At 33.1% G+C, this 22,813-nt stretch overlaps 2 protein-coding genes across 7 annotated transcripts in view; both read right to left on the reverse strand.

Annotated features, from left to right (window-relative positions):
- Positions 1 to 19,963, reverse strand: part of LOC145307485 (zinc finger Y-chromosomal protein 2-like) — a 35,363-nt gene extending 15,400 nt beyond the window's left edge. The window contains exons 1-12 of the mRNA XM_080149937.1: positions 19,903 to 19,963; positions 19,509 to 19,598; positions 18,575 to 18,715; positions 14,208 to 14,318; positions 13,060 to 13,111; positions 12,031 to 12,134; positions 8,055 to 8,165; positions 7,662 to 7,724; positions 7,155 to 7,235; positions 6,201 to 6,280; positions 5,129 to 5,220; positions 4,385 to 4,469 (exon numbers count right to left, since the gene is read on the reverse strand). Of these exons, the coding sequence (XP_080006063.1) occupies positions 4,385 to 4,469; positions 5,129 to 5,220; positions 6,201 to 6,280; positions 7,155 to 7,235; positions 7,662 to 7,724; positions 8,055 to 8,165; positions 12,031 to 12,134; positions 13,060 to 13,111; positions 14,208 to 14,318; positions 18,575 to 18,715; positions 19,509 to 19,560 (972 nt within the window). The 5' untranslated portion in view covers positions 19,561 to 19,598; positions 19,903 to 19,963. The remainder of the gene's footprint in view (positions 1 to 4,384; positions 4,470 to 5,128; positions 5,221 to 6,200; positions 6,281 to 7,154; positions 7,236 to 7,661; positions 7,725 to 8,054; positions 8,166 to 12,030; positions 12,135 to 13,059; positions 13,112 to 14,207; positions 14,319 to 18,574; positions 18,716 to 19,508; positions 19,599 to 19,902) is intronic.
- A 373-nt stretch (positions 19,964 to 20,336) lies between these two features.
- LOC145307484 (uncharacterized) overlaps positions 20,337 to 22,813 on the reverse strand; it is a 48,564-nt gene continuing 46,087 nt past the window's right edge. For 2 of the 6 annotated variants that reach the window (XR_013875496.1, XR_013875495.1), the window contains exon 31: positions 20,337 to 21,937. The gene's annotated coding sequence lies outside the window, so the exon portion shown is untranslated. The remainder of the gene's footprint in view (positions 21,938 to 22,813) is intronic. The other 4 variants (XR_013875498.1, XR_013875500.1, XR_013875499.1 and 1 more) reach the window with 4 other exon arrangements.

Below are 22,813 nucleotides of genomic sequence, written 5' to 3' on the forward strand. Positions count from 1 at the left end.
ATTTTAGATGACCAGAGGCACACCCATGAGAAGCTAATCAATCCTACATAAAGGGTAGGTTTCGGGTAAAATCCGTGTAGATTATGTGTTTTAAGTTAAAACAGTAGTAGAACGATAAAAATTTATGTTAACTTCTTTTAAAAAAATTTGTCTATAGTTCTTTTCAATAAGAAATACACATATTTAGTGAATATTATCGTTCTACTACTATTTTTAAGCCTTAAAACACACACCTTTGCGGATTTTACCCGAAACCTACCCTTCCCTTTTTTCATTTCTGATCTCCACTTCAATTTTTCTCAATTACTGAAAGTCTTGTACTTTCATATGTATATTAGTAAAATCATAGATTCTTAAGGCTCAGGATTGGAAAAGTTTTTTTCACATCCCTTTCTACTAATTTTCTATACTATCTTTTTCAAAGACTAAAATGAAATATGGCGTTAGTACATATAGTTATGAGGCTACCATAAAATATCTTAAAGACTATCAGATGTTTTCTCTGCTTAATGAGGTGAGACATTATCAGAAAATATATATCCATGACAACTATATCTAAAGTTTCAGGGCCAACAAGGATGACAAATCAAACGGAACAAACGAACATGAACACTTGACTTGTAAAATGTTAAAACTTAATAAGTAAGCAGAATACTAGTATAAACAAAATTGTATATAGATTTGTTGCAAAATTACGTAAATGCAGGATTCTGTTTAGGGACACACTTACATTTTGGAACTTGATTATAGAAATGATTCGCTCCAGGGAAAAGGGAATGTGATTCTGAAAAACAATTCTATGTGAACATTTCCCCTCAACGCTCTTATTTCTCCCCTTCTTATTTACTACCCTTTAGTTACCTCAAAAACAAGTTTTACGCCAACTCTACGCCAACAAAATATATAATTTCAAATGGAATTAATTGGCTGAATAGCAGCCCCTGCTTCGCTGAAATATTATATCTTGTAATCGTTGTCCCAAAAATTAAATAAATATAATTAAATCATACAAAAATTGCTGTCAAAAAATGTAGTAATCAACATGTTTTATAGGGGCGTACAGACTTTCTAGCAACGATAATACAGAATCTAATTCGTACCTAATCATTACAGTAATCATCATCTAATGGATGTTGCAACACAAGGATCTTTAGGGATAAGACAATGGACGATAAATAAAGAAAATTACACTTTCTATAGATCCAAATTATGAGTTGAACAAAGTTATGACAGAATTCAACAAGTAATACCTAGAGACAACGAATATGAAAACATGATTATAAAAACTTTAGGTACCAATGTAATTTACAGTCCAAATATAAAGGGGGGAGGCGGATGTGCCACTTTTTGAAACCAAAACTAAAAGTCAAAGGAACTCAACTAAATAAAGAGTTACAGGTCTGACATTTTGCATGGCAGTTGCTTTATAGGGTTACAATATGGAACAGTGAAGAAACGGCGGCGCATCCGCCGAAAACCGCCGAGAAATTGCAAAATAAAATTCGGCGGGAAACGGCGGTTTTCGGCGGTTGCGCCGCCGTTTCTTCACAGTTCCATATTGTACCTCTATAAAGCAACTGCCATGCAAAATCCAGGGCGACCACTCCAAAACCAAAAAAATATAGTATTTTTATAGTATATATTTTTTATCCATATAGTATATATAGTATATTTTTTTTTACTCATATAGTATGATATAGAATCATACTTTGAATTACTTAGTAATACGTATATACATAATCAATAATAACTCAAAGCAAACCTGTTATCAAAGCAATTTAATGTGAGACTATAGGGTATTTGGGATAAAAGTTTGCTTTTTTGTAGGTAGTATTTCGCGTATATTTAATCATTTTTTGGTTTTTGGATAGGTCTCCAGGTTCAGGTGATGCAGGCTAGCTGGAAGGTGGTTTCTGGACAAGTAAAAAAAATTAAAATTTCTGCTTGAAGAGTTAGAGATCAACTTATCAGACAAAAGTATGTATCTTTTTGGATGTTATTAACATATCTGAAGAAAAAATTCAAATAGGCCTCTCAAGTTCGGGTCTTGCAGGCCTCCAGGCCCACTCTGGACAGGTTATAAATATTTTTTTTTATTTAAAGAGTTAGAGGTCAACTTATAACACAGAATATGCATTTTTTTTATGCTATTATCATATTTGAAGAAAAAATTAAAATCAGACTCCAAGTTCTGGTATTCCAGGTCCACTCTGGACAGGTAAAAAATTCAAATTTCTTATTTGAAGAGTTATTGGTCAACTTATAAAACAGAATATGCATCTTTTTGGATGTTCTTAACATAACTGGAGACAAAATTAAAATCGACTTCCAAGTTCTGGTCCTACAGGCCTCCAGGTCTACTCTGGACAGGTCAACTTATAAAACAAAGTAAGCTTCTTTTTGGATATTTTTTATATATTTAAAGAAAAAATTACATTTAGCCTCCAGGTTCAGGTGCTGCAGACCCTCAGATGAACTCTGGACAGGTAAAAATCAAACTTCTTATTAGAACAATAAATGGTATAGGTATTTGTTAAACAAAATGAGCTTATATTTGGATGTTATTTATACATTCTAAGGAGAAAAAAAATTGGCCTCCAGGTTTAGGTGCTGCAGTGCAGGCCTCCAGGTGGACTCTGGACAGGTATAAAATCAAAATTTTAAATGTAAGGAGTTAGAGGTTAGTTTATTAAACAACATAAACATATTTTTAGATGCTATTTATGTGTTTAAAGAAAAATTGACAATCGACCTCCAGGTTATGGTGCTGCAGGCCTCCAGATGGACTCTGGACAGGTAAAAATCAAAATTTATTGTTTATAGAGTTAGAGGTTAGTTTATAAAACACCAAAGGCATCTTTTCAGACGTTATTTACATATCTGAAGAAAAAATACAATTGCCCTCCAGGTTCAGGTGCTTCAGGCCTCCATTGTCAAGAGAAGACCTGGAGGCCTACAGGACCTGAACTTGATGGCCGACTTAATTTTTTTCTTTAGATATGTTAATAACATTCAAATAGATGCATATTCTGTTTTATAAGTTGACCTCTAACTCTTCAAATTAGAAATTTGAATCCTATACCTGTCATGAGTGAACCTAAAATTGGAGCCCGATATGTTAATATAATCCAAATAAATGCATTTTCTTTATATAAATTTACCTCTAACTCTTCATATAAGAAATTTGATTGTTTACCTGTCCAGAGTGGACCTGGAGGACTGCTGGACCTGAACTTGGTCGATTTTAATATTTAATATTTCAAAATTGGTAATAACATTCAAAAAGATACATATTATGTTTAATAAGTTGACCATTAACTCCTAAAATAAGTAATTTGATTTTTTACCTGTCCAGAGTGGACCTAGATGCCAATTTAAAGATTTTTCTTCAGATATGTTAATAACATCCAAAAAGCATTCTCTTCAAACAAGAAATTTTAATTTTTAACTGTCCAAAGTGAACCTGGAGGACTGCTGGACCTGAACTTGGAGGTCGATTTTGATATTTTTTCAAAATTATTAGTAACATCCAAAAAGATACATATACTTTTTAATAAGTTGACCTCTAACTCCTAAAATAAGAAATTTGATTTTTTACCTGTCCAGATTGGACCTGGAGGCCTGGAGGACCAGAACTTGGAGGCCAATTTTAATATTTTCTTCAGATATGTTGATAATATTCTAAAAGATGCAAATTTTGTTTAATAAGTTGATCTCTAAATCTTCAAACAAAAATTTGAGATTTTTTTACCTGTCCAGAAACCACTTCAGCACTAACCTGCTGCAACTGAACCTGGAGACTTATCCAAATAATGATTATATATAAGTAAACTTTTACCCAAATAACCTTTAGTCTCACATTGATACCTAGCCTAATAATCATGGAGTAAGCGAAAGTGGCAAAACTTCCCCTCCCCATTAAGTTAATTCTGTGAAAAATAATTGATATCTAAATCATAATCACAAACAATGATATATTTTAGCCTTTTAGGGATTTTCTAGAGTCCCCTAGAGTCCCCCGCAGGAGCTAGAAATAGGAGAAAACCTACTGTGAAAATAAGGAAAAACGCTCCTTAAGAGGCTTTGTCACGAAACTGACAAAAATCGTTTTCTGTTAACTAAATGTAATATCATATAGTATATATAGTAAATTTTGGTCGAATAAAGGTAATATTATATAGTATATATAGTAAATTTTGGTCATATAGTATGATATAGTATCCAAATTCATCCTATATAGTATAAATAGTATATATAGTATGCAGTGGTCGCCCTGAAAATCTCAGACCTGTAACTCTTTTTTTAGTTGAGTTCCTTTGTTGACTTTTAGTTTTGGTTTCAAAAAGTAACACATCCGCCTCCCCCCTTAAAAGCAAAACTGAACCTGTTCTCCGTTTTCTTCTTTGAAATATTTGAAATAATGTCCCGGAGGTACAGGGTCCTTCTTCACAAAAGCCTCATCAGGATGTCTAGAATTTCAACAAAAAAACTTAACTTTTTTTTAATGCAAAAAAATCTAGGAATAGATTCTTATCGCATATAAGAAACTTTTTAGCACACTATTGTAAAAAATTCCATTACTCATTAAAAGACCACTCGTACCTTTCATCTTTATGTAAATTTCGATTTTTTACTTCCCCCCTTATGGGAGTCAAAATTGTATTGCATCAAGGTGCAGAATCAGGAACCAAAGTCCGTTTTAAAATAACTCTCACCTAGCCTAATAAATGACTGAAAAACGATTTTTAGGGTTTTTTTTAGGGAAATTGGCTAATTATTTGTTTTTTTTTGAGATTTTCTTAGGCTAGGAAAGCTATAGGTATTTCTAATGCAGTAAATTTTTGGAGTCTAAAAAATCTTGTATTTTACCTACATAAAGCTGAATAAATAGACCTAGATCTTTATTTTTAGGTTCAATACCTAATCATCATTTCATTAGGGTGCTGGGTTTAGATAGTGTGCTTGTCAAAATTGGTAAAAAAAATGGCTTTCCTGGGACACCCTAATAAACAACTTTCCGTGGATATTAAAATGTTAGCATTGAGGGTCCCAGGCTATCAAACCAGGACAAACAAACATCCTGTTCCTTTCATATAAGGATTATCATATGTTAAGTTTTTTAATATTCCTTTCAGACATATGAGCGTAGAGTTTCTCTCTTCCATCCCCAATGAAAAATAGTTTACAGTGTTTACACTTCACTGTGGGCTCATTATGGATCTTCATACAATCATATATTCACAAATATGGAGTGCCCCATGGATGTATACTTGGACCTAGGATTTAAAGATATAGGACAATGGCAGATAAATTGATGTACATCCCCATTGTTGATACATAAAATTACCCCTTTTGGAGTTTACAAATAGTGGGTGAAATGTTTGTGCACTCAACTTAATTGACCAATTAATTAAACTTTAATAAAAGTCCGCAAAGTCAACGAATAAGGAAACGTCATTTTAGAACTTTGGAGAATAGTGAAACAAATGTCCCCTCCATCCCTGTATATTCATACTTTCCCTCAAAATGCATAACAAACACTAAACCCCTTCTTCTCCGGCTTTCCTCCCCCCCCCCCCCAAATTTTTAACCCAAAGTAAGTCTTCCTTGGACCTATAAAAAGGTTTACTGTTAAGGAAAACCATCTAGGTCCAACGGTTAGCGAGATCTCAAGCTCCAAACACACGCATACACAAATTCTGTTATCTTAATAAGGATGATAAAATCTATAAGCAGACAGTACCTAAAATAAAGGAATTGACATAAAGAAAAAGAAAAAATGTACCTAGGTATGCGAATATTATGTCATAAGATTTTGAAATAAAAGTTTAAGCTGTTTATCTTCTATAGCACCCGAAAAAATAAATTTTTGAGTATCAACAAACACAAAGACAGATTATAATCCTGTTAGTAAAAGTCTAAAAAAATTACGGGGGGGGGGGGGGGGGGTAATTTTGGACTTTGCTGGAACCCTCCTCCAAAATAGTTATAAACCTTCCCTGGACCTATGAGAAGCTACCATGTAAAGAAGAATCATATGAGTTCGATGCAGTGCAGTGGTTAGCGAGATCCTTCAGTACACACACAGACACACATAGATCATGTTACTTTATTATAAATATTAGATACTTTGGTTACAAGATCGGGGTAAATGATCCCCCCCCCCCCTCAATTTTCAAATTATTTAAATATATGATTTCCTTAAGGGTGTGTTTTCTCAGATTCTCCTCGGCAGAAAATTGTGACTCACATAATTGACATGGATATTTCTTTCTGACTCCTGCAACAAAAATACGTGCCAGAGATCTTTAGGGATAAGAGTAAGACAATGGGTGATCAATAAATATAGACATTCCCGTATGATGATAAATAAGATTATCACACCCTTTGTAGATTAAAATTATTGGTTTAAAAGTTTGGACACTACTTAAGCGGATCAACCAGACAAAATTTACTAATAGACGTCAACATACAGACATACCATGTATTCTAATAAAGTGAAACTTTATGCGGGCTATAATAACGATTCTCCACTTCTACCACCTTTACCCCATCCCCTCTACTTCAACTGGATGAACAAACCAATAAATGATGTCCATGTTAGCAGACAATTTTTCTCGTCATAGTATCCATGAATTGAATATTTAACATCCATGTGAACAATACAGACAAACAGACAAGGAAGGTTGTATTGTAGCAGAACAGATCATAATATTAATAAAATTGTCCGGGACAAGTGCAGTTTATGGTGAAATATTGCTGGTAACGATTGCTTTCTGGTATTATTACATGGTTCCTGGATCTAGCAATATCTAGGTTCCTGGTAGCTGGAAACTGACAAATTATCGATGTTACCAGCAGTAAATAAAGATTGCTAGCAAACAGGAGTTTTTGGGTATAGTCCCTTTCGTGGCAACGCCTCTTAAGGGGGGTTTCATTGTATTTTCACAGTAGATTTTCTTTTTTTTCTAGCCCTTGCGGTGGGCTCTAACCCTGCGGGGCAATCACCTAACCTAAAATAACCTATTAAAAGCTGCTGTGAAAATACGAGGAAACGCCTATTAAGAGGCGTTGCCAAGAAGGGGGGCTATACCCGAGTTTTCTATCCAATGCCCAAATTTTCACAACTTCTGCACTTGACCCAATTATCCTACCGTCAGTTTTATTGCGTCGCTTCCATTTAGGTGTATAGTTGAGATGAACATTCCTACGATGTCTCTTCACCTTCAGACTTTCTATAAAAGAATAATATAGTTATTGATTGTCCATGACACTCTAACGTCAGATTCAACAACCCAGGATAACAACTGGGGGGGGGGGGGGGGGGGGATATAAATTTTCAACATTGAAAAAAAAATATTTCTAAGAGGATAATGTCGAAATTTGATATTTATAACAAATAACTTGCGAAATATTTTCAAGCAAATTCTTATATCTAATTCTATTATCTTATTATTTTTGTTTAAATTGTTATATTATAAAAAAAAAAAATGGAAGTCTAGACTACCTTTTCTACATCGTACCTTACTGTTATAAGAATCATGATAAAATCGATTGGACAATTCTAGCATGCAAAAATTAACGATAAGAGCTATTCGGTCAGGACGGACGTACAAACAGACTGTCATTGTAGAATAGCTTTGTTTTTAAATATTTCCTACCTTTCCTAGAGAAGCCGCAGCCATCGAAATCACAAGAATATACTTTCTCACCAGATTCATCTTCTAAAAATTTTTCATTTCATTTTTAGCAGGAATCTAAAGGGATAAGACAAATTGATCTACATCCCCCATTATGATACACAAAATTTACTCTCTGTAGAAGATTATCATCAGTGGTTGAAAAACTCAAATTAATGAACTAACCAATCAAAATTCACGAAAAGACCCCAAAGTGGTTAAGCCAATCAAATAAGAAAACATTATTATAAAACTTTGGGGATTAGTGTCATAAACATAACATCCCTCGTCATTGGATACAACTGTAGACCATAAAAAAAATATGAATTGGGAAGGAAGTGAAAAGGGTAAAAAATAAATGAAAAATAAAGATTCCTGTGATAATAAACCCAGTGGACTCATCATCAGAAACTTCTCCCTTTAATTTTAGTTTCTCCCCCTCCTCCTCATCCACACCTTCATAGGCCATGTCATCATCAGAATAATCTAAACAAAGAATTGTTTGCTAATAAGGATGTCTATGAGTTTGGAGGTAAACAATAACATTTACAGGGCGACCACTCCGAAACCAAAAAAATATAGTATTTTTATAGTATATTTTTTTAATCCATATAGTATATATAGTATATTTTTTTAACCTCATATAGTATGATATAGTATCGGACTTAAAATTATTTAGTAATACATAGTATATACAATATATATCATCAATAATAACTCAAAGCATAGCTGTTATCAAAGCAATTTCACATATAAGGGGCTTACTCTATGATTATTAGGCAAGGTATCAATGTGAGATTATAGGTTATTTAGGATAAAAGTTTACTTTTGGTTAGTATTTCACATATATTTAATCATTTTTTGGATAGGTCTCAGGTTCAGGTGCTGCAGGCTATCTGGAAAGGTAAAAAAATTTAGATTTCTGTTTGAAGAGTTAGTTAGAGATTAACTTATAAAACAAAATATGCATCTTTTTGGATGTTATTAACATAAATGAAGAAAAAATTAAAATAGTCCTCCAAGTTCTGGTCTTGCAGGCCTCCAGGTCCACTCTGAACAGGTTATAGATATTTTTTTATTTGAAGAGTTAGAGGCCAACTAATAAAACAGAATATGCATCTTTTTGAATGCTATTAACATATATGAAGAAAAAATTAAAATCGGCCTCCAAGTTCTGGTCCTGTAGGCCTCCATGTCCACTCTGGACGGGTAAAAAATTAAAATTTCTTCTCTGAAGAATTAGAGGTCAACTTGTAAAAAAGAATATACATCTTTTTGGATGTTATTAACATAACTGAAGAAAAAAATTAAAATCGACCTCTAAGTTCTGGTCCTGCAGACTCTGGACAGGTAAAAATAAAACTTCCCTAATTGAACAGTTAAAGGTAAATTTATTAAACAAAATGAGCTTATATTTGGATGTTCTTTATATAATTGAAAGAAAAAAATAAAATTGGCCTTCAGGTTTAGGAGCTGCAGGCCTCCAGGTGGACTCTGGACATGAATAAACTAAAAATTTTAAATTTAAGGAGTTTGAGGTTTATTAAACAACATAAGCATTTCTATAGATGCTATTTATATGTTTAAAGAAAAAATGACAATCGACCTCCAGGTATGATGCTGCAGGCCTCCAGGTGGACTCTGGACAGGAAAAAATCAAAATTTCTTATTTATGTAGTTAGAGGTTAGTTTATAAAACACCATAAGCATCTTTTTAGATGTTATTTACATATCTGAAGAAAAAAATAAGGGGGGGGGGGAGTTCTGATAAATTTGCGTAAACCTGGTATTTTGGCTTTATCTTTGGACTGAGAGGATAGGTTATTAAAGATAAAATCATTCTTATATGATGAATTTTGCCAAGTTTTAAGATTTTTTGGATAGGCCTCCAGGTTCCGGAGCTCCAGGCCTCCAGGTGGTCTCTGTACAGGTAAATGAAAAAAAAAAATTTTTTAAAGAGTTAGAGTGCATGTTTTTTTTTCTTCAAATATGTGAATAACATTAAAAAAAGCATATTTTGTTTTATAAGTTGACCTCTAACTCTTAAAAAAAATTTTTTTTCATTTTTACCTGTACAGAGACCACCTGGAGGCCTATCCAAAAAATCTTAAAACTTGGAAAAATTAATCATATAAAAATGATTTTATCTTTAATAACCTATCCTCTCAATCCAAAGATAAAGCCTATATACCAGGTTTACGCAAATGTGTCAGAACTCCCCCCCTCCCTTGACCTCCAGGTCAAGGTGCTGCAAGCTTCCATGTAGATTGTAGACTCTGTCCAGAGAAAACCTGGAGGCCTGAACTTGAACTCTTCAAATTAAAAATTTGAGTCTTTTACCTGTCCTGAATGAACCTGAACTTGGATCCTGATATGTTAATATTATCCAAATAAATGCATATTATGTTATATAAATAGACCTCTAACTCTTCATATAAGAAATTTAATTGTTTACCTGTTCAGAGTGGACCAAAAGGCCTGCAGGACCTGAACTAGGAGGCCGATTTACATATTTTCTTCAGATATGTTAATAAGATCCAAAATAAAATACATATTCTGTTTTATAAGTTGACCTCTAACTCTTAGAATAAGAAATTGATTTTTTACTTGTCCAGAATGGACCTGGAGGTCTGCACGGCTTGACCCTAAGAGCTAATTTTCAATTTTTTTCAGATATGTTAATAACATCTAAAAAGATGCATTTTCTGTTTTATAGGTTGACCTCTAACTCATCAAACAAAAAAATTTCAATTTTTACCAGTCCAGAGTTGACCTGGTGGCCTGCAGGACCAGAACTTTGAGGCCAATTTTAATTTTTTTCTTCAGATATGTTAATAATATCCTGAAAGATGCATATTTTGTTTAATAAGTTGATCTCTAAATTTTACAATTTTTTTACCTGTCCAGAAACCACCTTTTTCCTACCTGAACCTGGAAACTTATCCAAAAAAATATTGAATATAAGTGAACTACTACCCAAAAGTAAATTTTTGTCCCAAATACCCTATAGTCTCACATTAATGCCTAGCCTAATAATCACTGAGTAAGCGAAAGTGGTAAAACTTACCCCTCACCCTTAAGTTAACTCTATGAAAAATAACTGATATTTATATCATAATCACAGTATCACAGTATCTTTTGAGCCCCCCGCAGGGGCTAGAAATAAGAGAAAACCTACTGTGAAAATAAGACAAAACGCTCCTTAAGAGGCGTTGTCACAAAACTTGCAATATTAGTTTTTTGTTATATAAATGTAATATCATATAGTATATAAAGTAAATTTTGGTCAAGTAAAGGTTAAAATATATAGTATATATAGTAAATTTTGGTCATATAGTATGATATAGTATCCAAATTCATCCTATATAGTATAAATAGTATATATAGTATGCAGTGGTCGCCCTGCATTTATGTCTGCTACAGAGAGGGTCTATGAGTGTGGAGGTACACCATTATGTCTGCTAAAGAAAGGGTTTTTGTGTTAAGGTATTATTTGACTTCTAGAGCAAGCCGATTTCTGATATATGATTTTAAAATAAAAAAATGTCTGCTATAAAAGAGGTCAATGAGTTTTTGAGGTATACATTGTGGTCTGCTATAAAAGAGGTAAACACGTTTAGAGAAACTCATTATAGTCTGCTAAAAAAGAGGTCAATAAGTTTGGAGGTACACCTTTATGTCTGCTAAAAATAAAGGGTCTTAATGCATTTAGAGGTTCACATTTATGTCTGCTAAAGAAAAGGTCTTTGTATTATGGTATGATTTGATTAGAGCAGATTAATTTCTATTTTACGACTTTTGAATTTTATGAAAAATTGTCTGCTATAAAAGAGGTCAATGCGTAGAGTGGTACTTATTTTAGAATACTTAAGAAAAGTTCTTTGTGTTAAGGTATGATTTGACTCTAGAGCAGGTCCATTACTGTTCAATAATCTTTTTTAAATAAATAAAATTGTCTGCTTTAATAAAGGTCAAGGCGTTAAGTGATATAAATTTTGGTCTGCTAAGGAAAAGGTCTTTGTGTTTGACTTTTAGATTCCTATTCTACAATTTCGGCTACTATACAAGAAAGACGGGTGATATTTTAAAGTAGGTTCCTTATATCGATGAGCATCCAGCATATAATTTACCTGAGCTGGATCTTTAAATCATTTCAATGGTCCGCCAAATTTCAGCCAATCACAGCGCGGAATTTCGTAAAATGCTTTGCTCTCATTGGTGGAAAGTTGGCTCACCCCGATTTGGCGCACCATTGAAATGATTTAAAGATCCAGCTCTGGTCCGTTCGTCTGTCAGTCATGCCACACAAACGACCTATAAATGTAATCAAATAAGGTTTCGTGAATTTTACCTTGATAATCCTCTTGATAATTATCATACTGATCCCCCGCCTCAGTTTTGACTTGATCACATATTTCTTTCTCTTCCTTTAGATCTGCTGAGCTGATGTTTTGTCTTTAAAAAAATAAAATAAAACAAACCCAATGATGATTTACAAAGATACCCCTCTTTTAGACTATTATTGGATGAAAAGTTTGAACACTGCCAGTTTGTACAACCCAAAGATTTTATAATCAATGAAATTATTAAGACATTGAGAGAATGTTTGGGTATCGATATAATTTCAGGGATCTTAGGCGTCCAAGCTTTTTTTTGGAGGGGGGGTAAAATTTTTTTAAGGGGGGGTAATTCGGTTTTGGGGAAGGTAAAATGGCGCGCGAAGCGCGCCGCGAATTTTTTTACCCCCCCCAAAATTTTTACCCCGGGGGTAAAATTTGCTTGGGGGGGGGGGGGGGTAATTACCCCCCCTGAAATCTGTTGGCAGGGGTAAAATTTGTTTATCCCCCCCAAAATTTATCCCCGGAGTAAAATTTTTTGGGGGGGTAATTTAAATTTTATTAAAAATTTAGTACAAAAAATGCGCGCGTAGCGCGCAAAATAATTTTTTTGTTAGAGATTTTTTATTTTGGGGGAGTATTTACCCCCCCAAAATTATTTTGGGGGGGGGTAATAAAATACTCCCTTCTATATGGTTAGGGGTGCCTACGGCACCCCCAGGGTAGGGGTGAATTTTAAATGGGGGGGTAATCGCCCCATTACCCCCCCCCCCCTTGGACGTCTATGATCTTAAGGGATAAGACAATAAAAAAGACAACCCCAATGAAAATAAACAAAATTACCCCATCTTTAGAATGGAATTATTTGAACTAACCAATCAAGATTTTGTAAAAGTTCCCAAACGAATGACAGTACGGATTACGCATTTATAAAACGAGTGGTTTTAAAAGTTCAGGTACACCAAAATAAGACCTTCTGGTGTACCTGTCCTCTAGAGGTTATCCATGTGTACCTTGTGGTGTACCAGGGCTAAAAAGGTTACCTTTGTATTTCTTGCCAAACTTTAGCTGCCTCTTGAAAAGCTTCACTGGCCTCTATAAACAAACAACATGCAATGTCAACATCCATAAAAGCAAAGATAAACAAATCTAAGGGTCATTTATCTAAACTAGCGGCTACGCCCCCTAGAAGCCTCTAGTGGCACACAAGGTGGGAGTGGGAAAAGTAGACCCCCCCACACTTTTCAATTTAATTTTTTAACAGAAAAAGTAAAAAAAATATTTTTGAGGGGGAGGGTCATTTTTTATTGAGAGGGTGGAGATGCCCTCCCCCAAAATACTTAAAAACCTTCCCTAGACCTGTAAGAAGCTTCACTGCAAAGAACAACCATAAAGACAAAAAAAGCTTACTACTTTATATTATAGGATATCTATAATACAAAGTAGAATGATGTCTGTCTGTCCGTCCGTCCGTCCGTCTGAAGCTTAAGATCTCGGTAACCACTGAACCGATTGGATTCTACTCTTCAGGGTGCATACCTACTGGTCCTGTGGTGGTTTTAGGCTATTATATTTGGGGGGGGGGGGGACAACCCCAACCCCCCCAAAAACAAAAAAATCCTCCTCACATTTTTTTGCAGAAGATTTCTTTGGTCTTTTTTTTGCAGAAGATTTCCTTGGTCCTTTTTTTTCTGAAGATTTCCCTGGTCCTTTTACGAATTTCACCTTAATTTTTTTTATCTCCTCTTGATACAAAGCCCCTAGAGGCTAGGGGCGAAGCCGCTAGTAATTGTATAAAGTAACAGGATGTCTATTTGTCTGTCTATCCGCTATCTCGTTAATCTCTGAACCGATAGGTTCTCCAATACGATGTAGGAAGGATCATAATTATTTTTAAAAAAGGTACCACCAACACTATAAGTATTTTTTTTTAAATTCAGAAATAATACCAACAATATAACGGATAGACATACAGAACAGGGATATAAAGGGATAAGACAATGGCTGATAAATTGATAAACATTCCCAATGATGATAATATAAATTACCTTTTCCGTATATTACAATTAGTGGTCGAAACCTTTTGAGTCCCTAAAGTTGTTAAGCTAACGAATAAGAAATGTTATTATAAAACCTTGGGGACTAATATAATAAACCGACATATCTACACAATTAAAAATGGACTGCTAACCTTTACAGCATCTGACAGCCACTAGCAGGTTGTCAGCTACTTCATCCACTGATATTAGACTAGAGACATACTTCTTTATCTTGTTCACTGATTCTGTAGCTTGTTCTACAGCTAGATAGATAGATAGATGGGTAGATAGATGGGTATATAGATAGATAGAGGGTAGATAGATAGATATCCACAGATATTAGACTAGAGACATACTTCTTTATCTTGTTCACTGATTCTGTAGCCTGTTCTACAGCTAGATAGATAGATAGATAGATAGATAGATATATAGATAGTTAGATAGATAGATATCCACAGATATTAGACTAGAGACATACTTCTTTATCTTGTTCACTGATTCTGTAGCTTGTTCTACAGCTAGATAGATATTTATATATAGAGATAGATAGATAGATAGATAGTAGGTAGATAGATAGATAGATAGATAGATATCCACAGATATTAGACTAGAGACATACTTCTTTATCTTGTTCATAGATTCTGTAGCTTGTTCTACAGCTAGATAGATATTTATATATAGAGATAGATAGATAGATAGATAGTAGGTAGATAGATATCCACAGATATTAGACTAGAGACATACTTCTTTATCTTGTTCACTGATTCTGTAGCTTGTTCTACAGCTAGATAGATAGATAGATATATAGATAGATAGATAGATAGATATCCACAGATATTGAACTAGAGACATACTTCTTTATCTTGTTCACTGATTCTGTAGCCTGTTCTACAGCTAGATAAATATATAGATAGATAGATATATAGATAGATAGATAGATAGATAGATAGATATATATTTATATATATAGATAGATAGATATCCAGAGATATTAGACTAGAGACATACTTCTTTATCTTGTTCACTGATTCTGTAGCTTGTTCTACAGCTAGATAGATAGACAGATATAGATAGATAGATACCTAGAGGGTAGATAGACAGATATAGATATCCACAGATATTGAACTAGAGACATACTTCTTTATCTTGTTCACTGATTCTGTAGCTTGTTCTAGAGCTAGATAGATAGATAGAGGGTAGATAGACAGATATCCACAAATATTAGACTAGAGACATACTTCTTTATCTTGTTCACTGATTCTGTAGCTTGTTCTACAGCTAGATAGATAGATATATAGATAGATAGAGGGTAGATAGATAGATATCCACAGATATTGAACTAGAGACATACTTCTTTGTCTTGTTTACTGATTCTGTAGCTTGTGCTACAGCTAGATAGATAGATAGATATAGATAGTTAGATAGATGAATTGAATAATAGATGGATAGGTGATATGTTAAGTGATAGATAAATATATATAATGACATTATTACAACTAAACTGTGAACAAAAAAAATAGGCAAATCTGAATTTTCAGAATAGCAGCTTTATTATTCATTTAGGATGATTTTAATGTAAATATGAAATGTAGATGCATCTTTTAGATTGAAAAGTGATTTTTTTTCACTTTTCTTCTCTTTAAAAGATTTTTTCCGATAAATTAATGATTTTTAAAGGGATTTATGCATTAGTTATCATAAAATATAGTATAAGGTAGAAAAAAATGATTTTTCTAAATAAAAAATATTAGAAAAAAAAAATTCGACCCTTATTACTTTATAGGACAGTTGCTGCCCTTCAGTCTTATGGATGAAGCTAAATACATGTTTAAGATAAAAATTACCCTCAAAAGTATACAAAAATGTTTTGTGATGTGTTAAAAAAATACATTTTAAAATCTTGAATTTAAGGATGATGGCCTTTAAGATGCTCCTAGGGGTAGTGATGGTGAGCCAAATGTTATCAAAGTGCATGCCCATGATGACAACTTATATATTGAACTATGGTCCAATTTTTGTATTCATAGCAGCCTCCAGCTAAGCAGTATTGAAAAAGAAAAAAAATTGCAATTTTAATTACTTCAATTCATAAGGTAATTAGGTACTGTAGTTTTTAGAAGATGTTTATATTTCTTGTCATCAGGCTCCATTGGAGATTGCAATGAATACAAAAATTGGACCATAGTTCAATATATAAGTTGTCATCATGGGCATGCACTTTGATAACATTTGGCTCGCCATTTCCACCAGTAGGAGCATCTTCAAGGCCATCATCCTCAAAAACAAGATTTTAAAATGGATTTTTTTAACACATCAAAAAACATTTTTGAATACTTTTTAGGGAAATTTTTATCTTAAACATGTATTTAGCTTCATCCATAAGACTGGAGGTCAGCAGCTGTCCTCTAAAGTGATAGGGGTCGAATTTCTTTTTTTTAATATTTCTTATTAAGAAAAATCATTTTTTTCTACCTTATACTATATTTCATGATAAGGGGGGGGGGAAGTTTTGACACATTTGTGTAAACAGGGAGTATAGGCTTTATCTTTGGACTGAGAGGATAGGTTATTAGGGATAAAATCATTCTTATATGATGAATTTTCCCAAGTTTTAAGATTTTTTGGATAGGCCTCCAGGTTCCGGAGCTCCAGGCCTCCAGGTCCTCTCTGTACAGGTAAAAATGAAAAAAATAATTTTTTTTTTGAAGAGTTAGAAGTCAACCTATGAAACAAAATATGCATATTTTTGAATGTTATTCACATATTTGAAGAAAAAAACGCATATTTTGTTTCATAAGTTGACTTCTAACTCTTCAAAAAAAAAATTTTTTTTTTCATTTTTACCTGTACAGAGAGGACCTGGAGGCCTGGAGCTCCGGAACCTGGAGGCCTATCCAAAAAATCTTAAAACTTGGGAAAATTCATCATATAAGAATGATTTTATCCCTAATAACCTATACTCTCAGTCCAAAGATAAAGTCTATACTCCCTGTTTACGCAAATGTGTCAAAACTTCCCCCCCCCCCTTAATGCATAAATCCCTTAAAAAATTGTTAATTTATCAGAATATATCTTTAAAAGAAAAGAAAAGTGAAAAAAAATCACTTTTCCGTTGATTTGTTTAGGATTTGCATATCTTTTTGGTTCACCAGTTTTCCCCCAAATGCTGTTTTTGAGATCTTGTGCATCATTGGTGCTGATTAATAAAAATTAACGGTGGAAACATGTAACCAAAAGATGCATCTACATTTCATATTTACAGTAAAATCATCCTAAATGAATAATAAAGCTGCTATTCTGAAAATTCAGATTTGCCTATTTATTTGGTTCACAGTTTAGATAGATAGATATAGAATTAACACATATGGAAAGATATAGACATATTAATTAAGGCGGATTCATATCGTAATTCTGCAAAGAGGGATATGCAACAGATAAAATGTACTTTTTAAAAATTTCTGAACGAAAAAGAATTTTAAAAAATTGAGTTTTAGAATCTAACCACTTAAAAATGTATTTCATTACTTAAAATATGCAAAGACGACATTCATATCAAGTACTCTCCCCTTATTATCTCAGTTCCTATTAGAGCTAGAGGGCAAAAAATTTTTGTGCATTTCCCCAGTTCGATAATGAATTTCAGACTATAATTCAGTCAAAGTCATATTTCGCTTCCCTACCCTTTTATCTATCAACCTTTGTTTTATGTCCTTTTCTGCAAAATGTAAAATGCTGAATTTTCTTATTTTTTAAGCTAGAAGAACATTTTTTTCAAGAAAATGAGTTATTTAAGCAAACAAAATTTAGCATAAATGGATATTTAAATCCCAAGGTATTAAATGATCGAGCGTTATGATAAAAATCATAAAAAATCTTCCAAATCAAAGAGAAAAAATCTTTGAATTATTGGTCAATTTAAGTTCAAAGATTTTTTTATTGTAAAAAGTTAATTTTTTAAAAATATTTTAGAAAAAAAATCTTCTAACAAAAAAAATTTTCATAATCCAAGATGGCGTCAATACATGTAAAATAATATTTTCAAAACAAAAAATTAAAACTTGAATATCTTTTTTCACAGATTGAATTTCAAAAATCGGTCTGACAGTTTTTCCAAAGTCAGTATGATCTATCGAATGAAAAAGGTTTGAAACTGATAGAACATTTCTTTATACTAAAACATATTTTTTCTCCCGTTTTTTCCCACACTTCCAAAAAATGAAATTCAATGAAAATTAAATGGTTCTCACGTTAAAAAAATTTTCTCACGGGTCCAAAAAATGAATTTAAATGAAAATCATATGTACCATTTAAATAAAAATAAATGGTTCCCACATTCTAAAAATTTTCCCATGCTCGACATTCTTGAAAAATGCTAAATAAATGGACATTTAAACAAACCAAAGATCGCGTTTTTTGCAATGGAATGTTTGTTTTTATGTCAATTTTATATTTGCACATCAGAGAAAAATAAGTCATTGATTGTCTAATGATTTCTGCAAATTAGAGAAAATTGAAATACCTTGTGTAGCATAAATAATAGATTGTGAAGTATCTTCAAACACCTCAAGGTCCTCTTCTTTAACTTGGGTTATTGGCTCTATAGGATCACCAGAGGGATCAGTAGGATCATCCCCTGCAGTGTCTAGAGGTTCCTCTTCATCTATATATTAACAGATTTTAAAATATTTTAGCATATTAGAATCGTCATATCGATTTTGAACTATTGTATGATGATTCCAGTAACAGTGAGTACACTTTAAAAGGAGTTGCTGACCATCCTTCCATTTTAAAACATGTTGATATTTTAGCATTTTGACAAAACATTCAGCATAGAATAACCCCACTGACATTCAACCCATTGAGCGCAAAATTTGTGTAAAGTGCTAAGTGTGCAATGTTTATGGCATGGAAATGAGTTGCGCCTGTCTATGGCCCAAGGCATTCCCTTAACTATTACTATAAGTGTCACACATCTGATAAAGCAGCAGTAAGTATCATTTAGCGTCTTTAGTATGACTCAAGCAGACAATACCATAAATAAACAGAATTAATTATGAAGGTTTTGTGATTTCTATCCTATTTTTTCCCTCTCTCTATTCCTAAATAATACTAAATATCTGCTGTATAACTTGCTTTGTACGTTTGTCCATTCAGGTTCTTGAACAAACAAACAAACAAACACTGGAGTGACAAACGTCGGAGTGGACAAACGCATGTGTGTAGAAAATATGTTAGTTAATTGTGTTTCTATACAGTTAGGTTAGGTTAGGATATGAATATATAAATAATCCTCCGGCAGGGTTTAGACATTTTTAAAAGATGGTTTAAAATAGGTTAGGTTAGGTTAAGTATCCACTCGGACCTTTGTCACTCCTGTGTTTGTCCTAGGGCCTCCATTCATAATTTTGTTTGTTCTTGGCTCCTTATGGATATTGTTATTTTTATCTACCAACCTGTTTTCATAGCTTCTACATTGAGCGGGGGAGATAAATATTCTGTTTCCATCTTATACTTAGTTTTTTAAACACAGGACATGGTTTTATCTGAAAAATATCCTTATATAAAAGTAACAGGATGTCTGTCTTTCAGGTATGGTTTAAGATCTCGCTAGCTTCTGGACCAATGTGGTAACCATTCCCATAGAGTCTTTTCAGTGAAGCTTCTTATAGTTTCAGGGAAGATTTATAACTGTTTTTTTGGGGAGATGGTACATCAAATAGAAATCACCAATCGAAAAAAAATCTCAACTCCCCCACCCAAAAAAGGTTTCGTTTGTTTTACTTTAGGTAGTTATATAACCCCTCCCTTTTTTTTACAGAAAAAAGGAGCTATCCGTAACGTACATACCTATCTTAATTATAGAAAAGCTTCGCTGTTAACCATTTCAATTACCTCTCCAGATACATTTTTTCTTCTGAAATATGAAATTAATACAGGAAATATGCATAGAGGATAGAGGCAGAGATTTCAGACAGGTACAAATTACAAATTTACGAATGCTTCAAGAACCCAATGTTACTCCATGAATCATTGTGATAATTAGAAAAACGGCCAAAATGTTCCAACAAAAAAAAAAAAAATTCTTCGAATTTTTGTAGAAAAATAATTAATATCTGCGAAAAGCTGTTTTTCCGTTCCAGGATTTTTTCTCGTCAATTAATGTGATTTTTAAACAGAAAAAAATCTTCCAATTTTTTTCTACAAAAATTCGAAGATTTTTTCCTTTTTTTGGAACATTTTTGGTCGTTTTTTTCTTCAAAAGTCAAACTAGAACATTATAGAAAATTAAAAATTCATGCAAGAACATTGGGTTCTTGAAGTATTCCCAATAACTTTTCTATTGCTCCATGTGAAAATGGTTATTTGTCCCCGTCTGAAATTATTCTGATGTTTGTTAACTACGCGCAGCTACTCAACAATTATCAGTTTGTCCGTCTCTCTTTCTAAAACTGAACTTTTTCATGAATAAAAACATAAACTTTAGCACCTTCCAGCTTTGGTGTCAAACATTCTTTGGTAAATATAGAAAAATGTACAAAAAAACAAAAGACAAAGACAATGGCAAAATTAGTGTACATTCCCTATAATGATACACAAAATTACCCATTGTGTAGGTTAAACTAATAGGTTAATTTAATAAAATTTAAAAAGGAATTTAATAAAAGTCCCCAAAGTTATTAAGCCAACGAATAAGCAACCGTTATTATAAAACTTTACGGAATAGTGTAATAAACAGCCCCACGTCCCCTTCCACCCTTATTGCAGCTACAAAAAGCATACCTATACAACTTAGCTAGAAAAATGGTAATTTGTAATTAAATTAACATTGGGATTAATATACTTGTAACTTTTTTTAACAAAAATCGTAAAACATTTATAATTCAATATCAAATACAACCTAGATTTTTCCTCATTAAAAAATGCTTTACATCATTGCTGGAAAGGGCTTAGAATCACTTGCTCCCATTCATGCATAGTCCCCTTTTCTCTGTATAACACATTACTGTGTTCTTTATTGATCAAAAATTTGAGCGCCACTCATGAACATAACTTTCCTTATTGTTAAGGTACGAGTAGGTAAAACTTATTATTAAGTTCACAGTAAAATACTGCTGGGAACAAACCTTTTCTTGTAAAATCAGAATGCCTAAAAAGGTTCCTAGTTCCAGCAATATTCTATCGTAAACAACTGTGCTATATCAAAACTTTACATAGTTAATTTCAGGGATCTTAAGGGATAAGACATTGAATGATAAATTGATGTACAACCCAAGATATGATATGAATAAATTGCCCTTTTATGAAGTTAAAATTATTAAAAATTTTGGAAACAATATAATTTATACTCCAATGTCCCCTCCCTCCCTCCCTCACAAAATAATTACCAATGGCACAGTGTTTCTGAAATTATCGCCAAAAAATGCATAACAATAAAAAGAATAAAGCAAAGAATTAGGGACAGTGCTTTCCCTCAAAGTGCTTAACAATCACTTAACCCCCCACCACTGAACTCTCACATTTTAAAATAAATTAAGAATAATCGGTCGTACTGTTTCCTATTCCTATACTTATTTTCAATTTGGTTTAAATTAGGGAGGGGGTGGTATGCGCACGACTAGGTGCCCTAAACCTGCAGAGCTAACTAGCACTCAAGATAACCTAACCTAACCCAAAGTCACAGTGAAAGTAAAAACCCCACCCTTTCTTATTTTCAACTGGCTAGGGGGGTTGAGTGCTCGACTAGCCACTGTGAGGGAAATCACCAAAAAGGCAGTTTATATGTACATAATATTATATATAATATAATATATTGTTTAACTTTGCTACTAGTAGATATCAAGACACATCACATGTTTATATAAGCAGGCACTTTCTAAGGGATCTTAAGGGATAAGACAATGGACAATAAATCAATGTACAATAGTGATAACCCAAATTCTGTATACTTAAACTAGCGGCTACGCCCCCTAGAAGCCTCTAGGGGCACTTAAGGTAGGAGGGGGAAAAGTCGACCTCATCCCATTTTAAATTTAAGTTTCAAAAGAGTATTTATTTGGGGGGAAGGGATGAAGACACCCTTCCCCAAAATAGTTTAAAACCTTCCCAGGACCTATAAGAAGCCCTCCCGCAAAATAGTTTAAAACCTTCCCATGACCTATAAGAAGCTTCTCTGTCAAGGAGAACAATATCGGTTCAGCGGTTAGCAAGATCCTTTCGGACAGACAAAAAACGCTTACTACTTTATATAATAGGATTATTGGTTGAAAATTTTGGACACTACTAGTTTGGAACCAACCAATCACAAATCATTGAAATTACCCAAAGTTTATGAGCCAACGAATAAGATAACTCTGTTATAAAACTTTGGGTACCAGAGCTTTTATAGTCCAATTTCAGCTTCATACCACTTACATATAAAGGAAAATAAATAAAATCATTTTTCCAGGGGGATTTCTCTTGAAAAGATGAAAAAGCTTCACTGTAAAGCAGGACAAAAGTTTGGATAGAAACTAGGGTTGGCAATCCGTATCCGAATCCGGAATCCGCCCAATTTTAGGTCAATTTTAGAATCCGAATCCGGAATCCGTTTTTTAATAGCTAGTTCGGATTCTTAATTGATAAGCTAAAATTAGCGTCTTCAGTTTTTTCTTTCAACTCCCCCTTTTTTAAGGCAAAGATTTTCCTCATTATATATAAAATCTTTTAAAATCTAGTTCGATTCTCGAAAGTGAATTATAGAGAACACCAAGGACATTAA

This window comes from Acartia tonsa, chromosome 15 (genome assembly GCF_053477335.1).
Source record: "Acartia tonsa isolate MP-2025a chromosome 15, ASM5347733v1, whole genome shotgun sequence".
NCBI lineage: Eukaryota > Metazoa > Arthropoda > Copepoda > Calanoida > Acartiidae > Acartia > Acartia tonsa.